Source organism: Rousettus aegyptiacus, unplaced genomic scaffold, assembly GCF_014176215.1.
Source record: "Rousettus aegyptiacus isolate mRouAeg1 unplaced genomic scaffold, mRouAeg1.p scaffold_m13_p_4, whole genome shotgun sequence".
In the NCBI taxonomy this organism is placed as follows: Eukaryota; Metazoa; Chordata; class Mammalia; order Chiroptera; family Pteropodidae; genus Rousettus; species Rousettus aegyptiacus.
In genome coordinates, this window is record NW_023416307.1 from 9334512 (window position 1) to 9349118 (window position 14607).

Below are 14607 nucleotides of genomic sequence, written 5' to 3' on the forward strand. Positions count from 1 at the left end.
GAGAGGCGTGGTTTCCAGGTCAGAAATAGCAAAAGAAAAAAAAAAAAATCTAGCGTCCCAACTCCGGGGTCAAAACGGAGGGAGCAGTCAGCAGCGAGCCACAACGACCTGGGTCGCCTGCGCGTGCGTGGACTCGAAGACCAAAGACGCGCTCTGCGATCGGTCTGATTGATCGACCTGATCGAGGATCATCAATTCCGTTCTGACTGCGGGAACTGCTGAATCTCGCGATGCTTCAGGTCGGCGGCTGGGGGAAGGGGCGGGCCTAAGGAGGAGCGTAAGGCCGCCGCGCTGCCTTCCCAGGAGGCTGTGCGCCCCCTCTGCTGCTTTTGGGATCTTGCGAGCGAGCGCGTGAACGGCTATCTGCAGTCGAGTCATGGCGCTTCACGTCCCCAAGGCCCCGGGCTTTGCCCAGATGCTCAAGGAGGGAGCGAAGGTAAGGAATGGAGGGAGGGGGATCAGGGTGGGAGAGTCGGTAAAGGGCTGCGGCGACCGCAGCGAAGGAGAAAGGCCTACTAACGGGCCGGGCGTGCTCCCCCGACGGGAGGGAAGATTCCAGAAAGGGAGGTGGGGTCGGTAGGGCTCGGCCGCGGACGCCCGCTGGCCTTTCTGCCTTTCCCCGACCCTGGGGACTGTAGAGGTGTCAGAGGCGGCGGACTAGGGGCAGAACCGCAGGATTCGCGTGTTAACCACTTGGGCATGTGTACAGCCGCTCGTGCATTTCCCCTCTATCCGTAAAACAGAGCTGATCATACTGTCCATCCTGCAAGGGTATTGTGAGGGTGAAGTCGAATAACGTAGATGAAATTGCTTTGAGAACTGCGAAGCCGAATGACACGCAGTTCAAGGAGTGGGTGATCTGTAGGGAAACAAGGGCCAGTTCTTGGCAACTTCCTTTCGAGAAACGTAGGGCTCCCTATTTAGTTCGCAGAAGTGGCGCGTTGTGGTATGACATACTCCTTGCAATCCAAATGGATTCTAGTCCCAACTTTGGTTAGCTAGCTTAATATAAAACTTAGCCCTCGAGGGCTTTTCTCATCTTTCCATTGAGATTGGACCAAAAGACGGAGACCTTTGAGTTGTAACTATCAGACCTTTGAGTTGATACCCAGGTTTAAATAAAACTGCTTTGTTTTATGGCCAGAATGTAATTTCAAGAGCATTTTAAAAAATGTTTTAAAGCATTGCTGATAAATTTGTCTCTTGGACTGTTCCAATAGTGGTCATTTTTTGGTCCCCCAAATTTCCAATGTTTAATTCGAAAATATAGTTCGATGTGGTTCAATTTCAGGCAACAGTTTTAGGGAACTAGTTTCTTGATGGTACATGCACTTTTGGGATAACGAGTATAACTAAGTAAATATAGAGTTTAATGTAAATGTTGGTGAAAAAGCTTTGCTGAAAATGATGGCCTCTGCTTTTTTAAAAAGTTAGGCTGAAAACTTGATAGTTTTTTTTCTGAAGCAGAAGTAATAAACGATCAAACAAGGATAATTTCAAATAATGATAAAGGAAATGAACAATACTGTAGTAGAAAATGACAGGAAGTAAGTCTGCCCTCAACAAAAGGGGAGTCAAAATAGGTAAAACAATTAAATAAGATGTTCAGAAAAGAACTCTTAGCTCAGTGCTGAGTGACAGAAGGAACCTGCTAAGGTTAAAAACCAGTGTTCCAGGCTGAGGGACCAGTAAGTACAAAGACCTTGAGGATGGAATGAGTTCGAGCTGTTAAAACAGTAAGAAAGGGCTGAAGCTTACCGAGGGAAGGGAAAACTGGTAAAGAGAGAAATTTAGAGAAGCTATAGCTGATGGCCAGAACTTGTAGGGCCTTGTCGCCCTGATGAGGGATTTACATTTTTACCCTAAGTGATGGGAAATCATTGAAAGGTTTGATGGAATCTGATTTATAATCAGAGGGTTGTTCCTCCAGGAATGGGGATGAGGAAGAAGAGTGCAAGGCAGATCAGACTGATGCTATCATGAGTCCAACCCTTGTCACTGAAAACACTGCTTCTAAAGTGGTTATTAACAGTTCCTTTTATGAATCGTATAAAAGCCACACTTTTTAACAGTATTTTCTGATAGAAATTTCTGCAATAGAGTATCCACTAGGCACATGTAACCACTGGGCGCTTGACCTTGAGAAACTGAATTTTTACTTTTAATTACATAAAATTTAAAGAGCCGCATGTGGCTAGTGCCTGTTGTCAGGCAAAGCAGCCCTAGAAAAATGTTTACGTGTGCAATAGGTTCATGAAACCTCTCTGAGGCCACAAGTAAGTCACAAGTCTAAAGTCTAGTATAAAACTTGAGAATTTTAGTACTGTGAGCAATTCAGCAATTTGCCATTATGTGTATATTTGAATTGTATTCCATTCAAGTCTGTATATTTTAGTCCCTAAACATTTGGGGGGCAGATACATTAAGTGGGAATTCCCAGTGAACATAAAACTGCTGGCTTCACAATGCGCAGGCTCTAACACAATTAGAAAAATATTCATACCATATTTCAACTTTTAGTCAAAGTACTGATAAACCAAAGATATTTTTACCTGAAATAGCTCATATGCTTTCTCTAATCAATTTTAGCACTCTGCACTTTTCATTTTCACTTCATTAAAAAAAATTTGTAGACTTTATGTTTGATGTGTAAGTAGGTATCAGTGGTCCCTAAAAATGTCATGCTTTATTCATTAAACTAGTGAGCAAGTGTATGGATTATTTATGAATACCAGGCAACATGCTTTTACATACATAAATATTGATTGACTGTCTTGGTAATACTGTGAGGTAGGTACTATTATTATTACTTCCATCTTACAGGTGAAGAAAATACTGTGTTTCATTGTCCTGTCTAATTAAGTTTTCTTTTATAGCATTTTTCAGGATTAGAAGAAGCAGTGTACAGGAACATACAAGCTTGCAAGGAGCTTGCCCAAACCACTCGTACAGCATATGGACCAAATGGTAATTTCTAAATTCATGTTTTAAAAGATACAGTAATAGAATTTTGTATGCTATTCTTTCAAACTTATTGTTTGAGAGTGTTATATATAAAAATTGAGTTTTAAACATCAGTTGACAGTATGGCTTTGAAAGTTATTTCATAGTTCATTGGCACCAGTACAGTGTTTCCAATTTTTAATCAATTCGGATATCTTTAGAAAAATAAATCGAAATATTACTTTTTATTCTGTTGCGAGGATAGAAAAATTATGGTGCTTTCACCATTGAGATGGTATCTAATGTTCATTGTTACAGTTGCCGAACAGTTCTTTTACATAAAGTGGCATGATTTAAGGGAGAAAAATTTCTTTTGCCTCCTGCCATCAATTAAATTTAATTGATTCAGATTTGTGGAATAAGCAAAAAAGTAAATATACTTTTAAGCAGATTAATTTGCTCTCTGTACATATTAATGCCATTTATATTTATTGAATGAAAAAGAGACGATTGGCATCTTCCTAGTGAACATAGGAGATTAGAAAGGAAAGAACATGGGTGTACAGTCAAGGAGAGCCATGGTATTATGAGATAATCTTAAAGAATAGATAGTGTGTTCTTCCAAAGTTATTTTAAGAAATACATATGAATTTATATCACTCGACTACATTTTCCTGAGTATTTGGACAGGGTTTCGAGTAATAATGGATTTGTTTTTCTATTATTTTTGAGGAATGAACAAAATGGTTATCAACCACCTGGAGAAGCTGTTTGTGACAAATGATGCAGCGACTATTTTAAGAGAGCTAGAAGTAAGTTATTTCTTTTAAAAAGCCAAGAAATGTTTGGGTGACATAAAAAATTAAGTGTATTTAAGCAGAAGAAAACTCTTTTTTCAAACTGGATAATAAGGAACTATTTTTTTTCCAAAGTCCCCTAAGTCATTAATTTATGGAGGGATTGACTGCAATAAGAGTATGTTTGCTAATACTCATTTCAAATTGAATACATTGTCTTGTTCTATAGTGTGTGACACTGAAGTGAATTATTCCATAATGCAGGAACAGCTGATACTTAAAACAGTGGTTTAAAAAAAAAATTCAAAACGTTTGGTTTTGTGAAAATAGAACAATCATTTGGTGGAATTTTGTTTTGTACAACTGTAGTTCTCATGTTAGAGTCTATGGAATTAACACTGCCAGGAGTTAAAGGAAGGTCTGGCACCTGAGCACAGTGAGAGCCGTTCCTCCGCTAGCTGCTTTGTAACGCAGGATATGTTCAACTTCAGGGAATTTTCCTAAATTTTGCTCTTAAAGCACCAGCATGTAATCCTTTTAAATGAAACTCTGTGTATGATGTTAACTTTTATAACTTTTTAAGTTAACAGTATAGTCTCAAAATAACATGTTGAACAAAAGAACAAATTTAATTCCACAAGGTATTTGTGGGGGGATGTTGTACACCTTGATGTTCTCAGTTCTATTAAAGTATGGTGGGAAAACTGCCCTCATAGTACAACTGTAGTACTGACTTTAATTTTCTCACTGCTATCAGTTGTTACTCCTTGCTTCTTTCTAAAAAAAAGCATCTAAATCCTAAGGACAAACCACTTAAAATTTTGATTTGCTTTTTTGGTAAGAAACATTCAATATTCTCTTTTTTAATCCACAGCTGCTTTTCCTTAAAATAAGAATATGCATAGAAATTGAGATTCATGACCAATCAAATGATGATGATATTGGTTCACCTGGAACCTTTTTCAAAAAATTGCCTAGGTTTAGTGCTTGGAATAACTTTGGTTTTTCATTTAGTGAATAATATTCTGAACTCTGTGGAGATGTACATGCTAGATGACTAAACATCAAAAGAGAGGGCACTTTGAAGGTTTTTTTACTTAGAGCAATGTGTTTGTGCTGGTGGGCCTAGAAGGACTTGGATTGTCTTCTTGTGACCACACTAACACTATGAGTAGTGTAGATCAGTGTGGTTGAATAGAGTTACCTGGCCCACAGGGAGATTGGAGTTTATTAATTTAAAAAGGAATTAATGGAAATGAATGATTTTATATTGTTTTAAAGATCAAATGTTTTAACTTTATAAATTCAAACCCCTCTACCAGGTACAGCATCCTGCTGCAAAAATGATCGTAATGGCCTCTCACATGCAAGAGCAAGAGGTTGGAGATGGCACCAACTTTGTTCTGGTGTTTGCTGGAGCTCTTCTGGAATTAGCGGAAGAGCTTCTTAGAATTGGCCTGTCAGTGTCGGAGGCAAGTGTTCATTTTAGAATGTACTCCTATTTCATTTTTACCTACACACACACACACCCCCTGCTGCTTCAGACTGAGACAAGACAGTACTCTATCACGATTGTGCTAACACTGAGAGTTCACTCTGTGCCAGGCATTGTGGTACATAGTTTTACATGCAGTATTTTATTCTGTCCTTAACCCTATGAGTGAGTTCTATTAAAATTAATCCCATTTTATTTTAGATGAGGAAAATGAGATTTAAATTAGAAAAATCTTGTTCAAGATCTTGTAGCTAGTAAGTGGCAGCTAGGATTCAAGTTAGCTGGCTACCAGAGCCTCAACTCATTAGGAGCATCTGTTGTGAATGTTATTCTGGAGGCATGCTTTGTTGTTTTATGTTGAAAATGAATGTCTGTATTCATTGCATTCCCAAAATAAGCCACTTTAAGTCATGTCAAAATTATCTTAGTAAGAATTATTTTTGCTCTTTAAGGTCATAGAAGGTTATGAAATAGCCTGCAGGAAAGCCCATGAGATTCTTCCTGATTTGGTATGCTGTTCTGCAAAAAATCTTCGAGATATCGATGAAGTGTCATCTCTACTTCATACCTCCATAATGAGTAAACAGTATGGTAATGAAGTCTTTCTGGCCAAGCTTATTGCTCAAGCATGTGGTGAGTAGAAATCAGTGAATGTAAAGATCCAAAATAAAAATGTCTTAACGTGACCAAAGAGATTTTCTCTGCTGTCCCATTATATATCTTTTGATTTGTTTTTGTTTTCTTAACAGTATCTATTTTTCCTGATTCTGGCCATTTCAATGTTGATAACATCAGAGTTTGTAAGATTTTGGTAAGTTTAGAAAATGCATCGATGTTATCTAGATAAGTCAGTTGTTTTTGGGGGGGAAAAATGTGTTAATGTAAACCTAAATTTTGCCTCAGGTTTTAGACTTAGGACTTCCTGCTTTTTGAAGCATCATTTATATAACATTTCGATTTTGCGGGGTTGTCATACTACTGCTTGTTAAACTTAAAGGGATATTGACATTGTCTGCTCTTGGTTATTTTTCCATGATGACTCGAAGGTTGAGAACAGTGCATAAACACAGGATTTTTTGCCTTCTTCAAATATGCTGAATTATACCAATAAGCTTAGAAGGTAGTTTTGAATGGAATGCAAGTTCTTTTGCTCTATAGTAAAATTCATTTCGATATTAGTATTGACATAAGTATATTCTTGATAAAAATGTTTGTACTTTATGTAGTACAACCTATAGTTAACAGTGGTTCTGCACGTTAGTGTATGATTATTAATGTAATAGAGTTTAGCATCATGAGTACATTTGCTAGCTGTGTGTTTATGTATAAATGTACATATATGCTGTGTGTTTTCTGACTCCCTCCATATACTTCCCCTGCCCCTTATTAAACTGTAAGCTTGTGAAATCACAGAATTTGTTTCCTGGTCTATCCCCATTACTGACAGCTTTGCCTGGTACATCAGCACCAAGTACTTGGTGACCAAGTGAATGAATGACTTAGAGCAGCTTAGAGCAGTTGTCCTCTTTGGTTCTTCCCAGTATACTGAAAGACTTCTCCTTTCCCTTGCTTTCCATAACAGTGGCTCATTCCCACGGTGATATTTATCCTGAGCAGACTGTTGTGCTTTTTGTCCACCTGCCCTCATCCCCAGGGGTCACTAACTGCCTTAGCATGTGTATAACTTTATGTGGAAAAGGATGTTTTTGGTACATTGCAGAATCAACAACTTAACCTTAATGTTATTTTCATAAGATCACTGATGATTTTGGTGTTCAACTCCTTAGGGCTCTGGTATCTCTTCCTCTTCAGTATTACATGGCATGGTTTTTAAGAAGGAAACTGAAGGTGATGTAACATCTGTCAAAGATGCAAAAATAGCTGTGTATTCCTGTCCTTTTGATGGCATGATAACAGAAACTAAGGTATGTAGACTTCAGGCCTTTAAAGGTAAAAATTTGAGGTTGCCTTTTCGGATTGTTTTATGATTCTAAAGTTTTGAAGTGGGGTTTGCTCTTAATTCAGTGACTACTGTGTAATTATTGAAAACAGCTGGATCGTATCTATTTTTAAAAATCAGATTTATATTCTTTGCATATCTAGATCAAATACTAAGTACTAGAATGTACATGGTTGCAGTATTGTTTGTATCGTAATATATAACCCTCAATGTCTAATATAACAACACATTTATTAGTAAGTAAAATTTCAGTGAAGAGAATACAAGTGCTTGTGTGCTCTTCATGAGAAAATATTTTAATATGATGATGAGATTCTGTAGCATCCCAAAATAAAAATATACTAGTATAATTTATAGCTGTTTGTTTTTAAAAATACACATTATGAAGTTTGAAGTTTGTGTTTGCAGATCACTTCTGACTTTATCCCTAGAATTCTTGAAATCTGAGTTGTTGGTTTTAAAGGTGTGACAGGGGTGGAAGTAGGGAGTTGGTCATTTAGTCCACATTTTAGAAAAGTCTAGAACGTTGCTTTGGTACAGTAGTTGACATTAAAGACATACCAGGATTCCTGTCCAGCATACCTAAAATTAAGATATTTCTCTATCTTTCCCACCAAAGTGCTTGTCAAACAGAAAATGCATCAGTTTTGTGAGGCAGGTATGTCTAGAAGCAGGCTGAATTTCTCTCATTTTATTACAGATTTTGTATTCTGCTTCATAATGTATATTTATCTTATTTGTCTTTTATCTCTTTAGTAAAATGCTATCCTATGATGTTGAACACCAAAGTAGTGAAATAGTTTTAAAGAGTGCTTGCTTGTTTTGCTAGGGAACGGTATTGATAAAGACTGCTGAAGAGTTGATGAATTTTAGTAAGGGAGAAGAAAATCTTATGGATGCACAAGTCAAAGCTATTGCTGATACCGGTGCAAATGTCATCGTAACAGGTGGCAAAGTGGCAGACATGGCTCTTCATTATGCAAACAAATACAATGTCATGTTGGTGAGGTAAGAGAGAGTAATATCATTTTGTTAACCCATATTGTAAATAGCTTTTGGGTGGTGAAACACTAAACAATTCAACACACCATGAAGACTTGATAAAGGGAAAGTGTAAGTTATTAAACCAAAAAGCAAAAGGACCTAACTTAATTTAGGGAGGCAGAAAACACTTCGTAGAAACTTCCATTTGAGCTGAGAACTGAAGGACCAGTCATTAGATGTTGTTATTTGAAAGGGGAGAGAGAAAAGCATTCTAGGCAAAAAGAACACCTTAAGAGACCAGGCACAAGCCTGGTGCACACTCAGAATGTGGGGTCAGGGACCAAACTTTATCCCATGAACACATTTATGAGGCACACTGGATAACTTACTTACCCACCTCTCCTGGCACTTGATTTAATGATTTAATGTGCACAGTAAATCATTCTTCTTTTCCTCACGTAATGTCATTACCCAAAGTAAAGTAAAAGTTTTCTACATATCAGGGCTTGCCTGGTGTTTTAGAATTGTAAACCCTTGACATCCTAGGGAGTTGAACTCTCCCAGTTCTAGAATAATGCCATAATTGCCTATGTCTGAGCTGCACTGAGCTGTACACGACATCCAAACCTATTCTGAGCTTGAACCTTCAGGGTCAGAAAAATGTGACTTGGGGATCAGTGTTCAGCTTCCTGCTTAATCTCTATTTTATTTTATCTGATGGAATTAAAGCTTCTATTAAGGTCTTTTTCTTTTTAAGGCTGAACTCAAAATGGGATCTCAGAAGGCTGTGTAAAACAGTTGGTGCTACAGCTCTTCCTAGATTGGTACGTATTTCGTATAGCATTGAAAGACATTGAACATATTTGAGTTATTTTTATTACAACAGTCACTTTCTTACAGACTCCTCCTGTGGTTGAAGAAATGGGACATTGTGACAGTGTTTACCTCTCAGAAGTTGGAGACACACAGGTGGTTGTTTTCAAGCATGGTAAGTAGTTATGGCAAAAGATGCTTATATAAACATGGGTGTTCATTTTCTTTGACTAATCCCAGTGTATTTAATTTATTGACAGAAAAGGAAGATGGGGCCATTTCTACCATAGTGCTCCGAGGCTCTACAGACAATCTAATGGATGATATAGAAAGGGCAGTAGACGATGGTGTTAATACTTTCAAAGTTCTCACAAGGGTCAGTATTAGCAGAAATCTTAAGTTAGTAATATGCAAGGCCTCAGAATCACAGTTGGCAGACTCCTGAACACTGAGCCCTTCAAAATGAATGGCTCGTGTAAAGCAAAGCACCTTTTTTACTTAATACTAAAGTGTCCATTGTTGATGAATATGATAGTTTTCTAAAATGATTTGGCAAAGGAATCAAAGCAAGGCTTTTTAAAAAATTGTTTTAAAGGGATAGTTTATCTTTTTTTCAGTTATAATATACTTTCAGTGGCTTAAGCTGTTTTTAGTGCTGTGTCTGTGGAAATGCAGATAGGTAAACTGTTCCCATCCATATATTTCAACTCATTTAACATTGGGCCTCCCTTTTCATATACCAGGCTCTGTCCAATATGATCTGGCCCAAGTCACTAAATTTGTATAAAATTTGTAATTAGGATTTGAGTAACAGTGCCTGATTAGAAACTTCTGTGGTGGAGTACTGGGATCTCAAAGATTAGAAAACCACAAACTGCATCTTAGTGACTTTTTTTTTTTTTTTTAACTACATGTTATAGGATAAACGTCTTGTACCCGGAGGCGGAGCAACAGAAATTGAGTTAGCCAAACAGATCACATCATATGGAGAGGTATAGCTTTCTCAGTATAAATTGACTGTATTTTTGTTGTTTGAACAAAATACAATAATAAACCTGTTTTTGTTTTAGACATGTCCTGGACTTGAACAGTATGCCATTAAGAAGTTTGCCGAGGCATTTGAAGCTATTCCCCGGGCACTGGCAGAAAACTCTGGGGTTAAGGCTAATGAAGTAATCTCTAAACTTTATGCAGTACATCAAGAAGGAAATAAAAATGTTGGATTAGATATTGAGGTATTTGAAAAAACAGTATGAACTTAAATTGTTTTACTTTGCGCATTTACAACCTAAACGTAGATATAGTAAGTTTAAAAGGAATCAGTGACAAAATGTTTTGATTTATAAGCAAATGATTTTTGTAGTACTTAGCTTTCAATACGTGGTTTGATAGAGAATTTAATTTTCCTTCTGATTTAATACTTTTGTTTTATAGGGTATATAGGGTAGTACTTTTGCCTATTTCCTTTTCTAGTATTTAAGGAGCTATGCATTTTTTATTGAATATAAGTATTTTTACATCAAAAAATTTAAAGTGAAAGAATAAAAATTTTGTGTTGACAGGCTGAAGTTCCTGCTGTAAAGGACATGTTGGAGGCTGGTATTCTAGATACTTATCTGGGAAAATACTGGGCTATCAAACTGGCCACCAATGCAGCCGTCACTGTACTTAGAGTGGATCAGGTGAGTGAAAAGTGGAATTTTAATCTTTAAAAATACTAATTTTCATGTAGCTATATTTTAGTAGTATATTTTCCCAGAACTAGAATATAGCATCATCCTCATTCTACTCAAAGGAGTATTCCTTTACCTTCATCTTAGAGATGCTGAAGTGCCCCTAAAAACCATTTTTTTCTTGGTTATTAACTTTTGTTTTGAATATACTTCAGTTCATTTAAAATGAAGATCTTCCCAGTGAAAGAAACCTTTGCCATTTTTAAACTGGAATGGATAAAACAATGTGATTTTGATTCATAGTTTTCAAACTATTTTTTTGCCTAAGAACCCTTTTGTAAAAAATCTGGAGAAGTGTAATATTTAATATTAACATGGAACATGGAAGGACCTTAAAGGCCGGCAGTGGACATTGTAGAATACCATCTTGAAGGAAAATGAATCCTCTAGTTGTTGGTGATTACGGAACCTGGGCGATTAAAATTTTTTTTGTTGGCAACAAATTATGTTTTTGGGTACTTCAAAAAGATTATACAGGTATTAATCATAGCATTTTTTTTTTTTTTGAATTGCGACAAAAAGGAGTGATAAAGACTATTTTGGGTTCAGAGATAAACCAGAATTTATAACTTTTCAAGGTGTTCTCTATTAAACTTAATGAAATTAATTTTCTTACAAATCACAACTACAAAATTTAGGTATGATTATTAAGCAGTGAAATATTTGTAAGTACTTGATAGAAAGTTGTAATATATAAATACAGTAAGTGAAAATCGTGCCAAATTAACCTTGGGAGAAGCAAGTCACAGGTGGACACTAAACTTTAAGCACAATAAGGACTAGTGAGGGTAACTACAGCAATACAGATTTCATCTCAGTAAAAGAACATTTTTCCTGCCTCAAGATGACCAAAAATGGAATTGGATGTTTATTGGATTTATTAATAGGGTGTTTTTATATCAATGTGGTAGGTAGTTTTCAGTGGAAAAGTCTGTTTGAGTTTTTAATAAAGGTAATGGAAATTTAGGAAAATTTGTGTTGTGAACGTTAGCATGTAGCTAAGAAGAAAATGGGGGACCAAAAATAAAAAGGGACAGGAGATGCTAAGGAGATAGAAGCATGAGGTAAGCAGAAATTCTAATAGTGGAAGTTTCTTAACCTAGGAACTTTTCAAATATTAATTATCCAGGCAAGACAATAATTATAATAAATGCGTTGGTCATGAAGGCACTCCTAGATTTTGGTTTTAAACTGGAAGCCTGTTTTTGTTTTATGGTAGAGGAAGATAGTCACATTGTTAGGCGTTCCTGGTCTTTGCACTCTATATAAAATAGGTATCTGAAGAAGCCATTTGACATTAACCAATTTGTGTTTCTATAATGAACTTGTATTTTTTTTTTTAAGTACCTAATTTTTTATACTTTACTTAGAAGGGACTTGCAAATTAAGTTCTAAGCATTGGATAATGTAGGAAAGCTGGATTAATCTTTGTTCAAATGTTACCATTATTTCTCAAATTATGGTCCCCAAATCAACAACATCAATATCACCTAAACTTGTTAAAAATATTATATCTTGCATCCACCCCAGATTCACTGAATCAGAAACTGGAAGGAGGCCCAGCAATCTGTTTTAAATAAGCTTGTCAGGTGGTAATATGATACTCACTAAAGTTTGAGAACTATTCTAGATACTTTTTAAAAAATCAAGCTACACTTAGGTTCTGAAATTGTACTTAATGCCTTTAATTCAGTCGGAATTAAAATGATAACTCGGTAAAATGGTCCTCTGGAATTTCAGGTTTAGATTTTTTACAGAAGCTTCTGTAAGGGGTGTGGAATGTATTGGAGGTGGTAGTGAAGACATTTTAGTTTGTGTTGTTTTATATATAAGCCAAAATACAGAGAAAGATCTCTTTAATATATTTGGGAAGCAATGAACAGTTTCCAGTTTTAAGATTCAGGAGGTACATTAGAGTTTGAGAGTTGTACTTTGAGGAAAGCCAACTAATTTAATTTAGCTTCTCCCGATTTATTTGAGCCCAAAGCTGCCACCTTCCCCTAACCCTTTTAAAATGATAGATGATTAATACCTGGAAAATGGATTGGTCCATTGTAGAGAAATTAGAGGCTTCTGGTGTGTTTTTTTAAGTTGCCAGAGGACTAAGTACATGGATTTTTGTTTATGAACTCTCACTTCTTGCCACTTGAATGGTTGTTTTGTATGAGTACTAGAAATTTTCGGTGTTAACGTGTATGTTTATGTATTCACCACTTTAGATTATAATGGCAAAACTGGCAGGTGGACCTAAATTTCCTAAACCTCAAGGAAATTGGGATAAAGATGGTTGGCAAGACGAACCTCATATATAAATGGCAAATCAGGTGCCAAACTGAGATGCATGCAGATGCTTTTCCTTTTAGCTCATTGGGTTATTGAGGTGCATGTCTTAGAATCAGCAGATGCCCTTCACTAATGTGTGTGGATCTGGTTGTTAAAATCCTCAAAAGCAGGAAACTCACACTGCTGGAAGCTAACAGAGTGTATGCTGATGTTTCATGTGCACTATAAAATATGCAGGGTGATTATGTCAGGGTGATTATTTAATCTTGAATCAGGCCAGTAGAGAAATGTTCTTTTCCCCTCATTCTCAAGGTTGAGTTGTAAGTATATTCTTGTGGTTTTTGATTTGCAGATCATCATGGCAAAACCAGCTGGTGGACCCAAACCTCCAAGTGGGAAGAAAGACTGGGATGACGACCAAAATGATTGAATGGTTTAATTTTTACTGTAGGCGAAAGCTGTAGGTATAGTAGTACTCTAGGAATTACCTGATCTTTTCCTATTCTTAAATTAAGAGGTGTTTTGTGTTTATATCCTTGGCTGGTTGATACAATAAATGTGTTGTTACTATCAAAGTCTCATTGGTGACCACTGTTCCTGCGTCTAAGTGACTCATCTCAACCTTCTTAATTAAAGTAGCTGTGGGACTTAAGGCAAGTTACTGAAGTAATTGGGGGCCTGCTTTTATAAGTTTTATTGGAGCACAACCATGCTCGTATATTTACGTATTGTTTATGGCTGCTTTCTACAAGGGAATGGCAGAGGTGAGTTGTAACAGAGCAAGTGGCCCACAAAGGCTAAAATATTTACTATCTAGCCTTTTATAGGAAGTCTGACCCTTGAACTAGACTTTTTAGTGTTTTCCCACAACTCAGGAAATCCTGACTCAGAGTAACTTGTTTCATTAGCAATGAATGATTTGTTAAATGGCTGATTTGAAATACATGCATTCTAGTAGTAAAGTACTAACATGCTTGTGTGATGCAGCTAAAAATACACATCCTGACATGTAAAAATTAAGCCAGTCAGTTTTCATAAAGCAGACATATTTTTAAGAATTTTGAAAAAGAGAACATAACTCAAGTGGTAAGAATGATACCTCTCCCCTTGACTGCATAGCAAAAAGGGTTCAGTGTACATCAAACCCTTACAGGAAGTTTAGAAAGGCTTGGTGTCTTTACAGCTTTTGGAGTTGCATTCAACTCAGAAACATTGGCAGGCTAGGTAAAAAGGGATTATTAGCTAGACAGTTCACATCACAGGCCTTTTCTGGCCTGCTGGCATTAAGGGGACCTGGTACCCAATTACTTAGGGTCCCATGAGTATCTACCTTGAGCCTGTTATAAGTTACACCGAGCAAGTACAGAGTCAGGCCCACACCCCAGCTTATGCACACTGTATGGCATCAGAAAGATTCAAGGTATATGTGTTTCTCCCAATTATATATCACTGCCAATATCATATAGCTATGGTTATAAAATTAACATCTTAAAAAAATTAACACTCGTAGTGAAGTTAATCAGTCTGAAACATTTTTTAGAATTGTTGCCTAGTAGGGTAAGTCAATACAACTTATAATGTTCTAAGTAATAAAACAAG

General features: G+C 36.6%; 1 protein-coding gene across 1 annotated transcript; it reads left to right on the top strand.

Annotated features, from left to right (window-relative positions):
* Positions 1-275: 275 nt before the first annotated feature.
* Positions 276-13589, top strand: CCT8 (chaperonin containing TCP1 subunit 8). Its single transcript, XM_016129886.2, has 15 exons — positions 276-436; positions 2877-2967; positions 3676-3755; positions 5063-5212; positions 5688-5868; positions 5985-6046; positions 7023-7160; positions 8025-8203; positions 8937-9003; positions 9080-9167; positions 9253-9368; positions 9913-9984; positions 10063-10227; positions 10555-10674; positions 13361-13589. Exons 1-15 carry the CDS (start codon positions 377-379, stop codon positions 13436-13438), a joined length of 1647 nt encoding a protein of 548 aa, XP_015985372.1. The 5' UTR covers positions 276-376; the 3' UTR covers positions 13439-13589.
* Positions 13590-14607: the final 1018 nt, after the last annotated feature.

Coding starts and splice junctions, on each gene's coding strand:
- CCT8 (XM_016129886.2), top strand. CDS start 377: ATGGCGCTTCACGTCCCCAAGGCCCCGGGCTTTGCCCAGATGCTCAAG. Junction 8,204..8,936: donor TACAATGTCATGTTGGTGAG/GTAAGAGAGAGT, acceptor TTTCTTTTTAAG/GCTGAACTCAAAATGGGATC. Junction 10,675..13,360: donor CTGTACTTAGAGTGGATCAG/GTGAGTGAAAAG, acceptor TTTGATTTGCAG/ATCATCATGGCAAAACCAGC.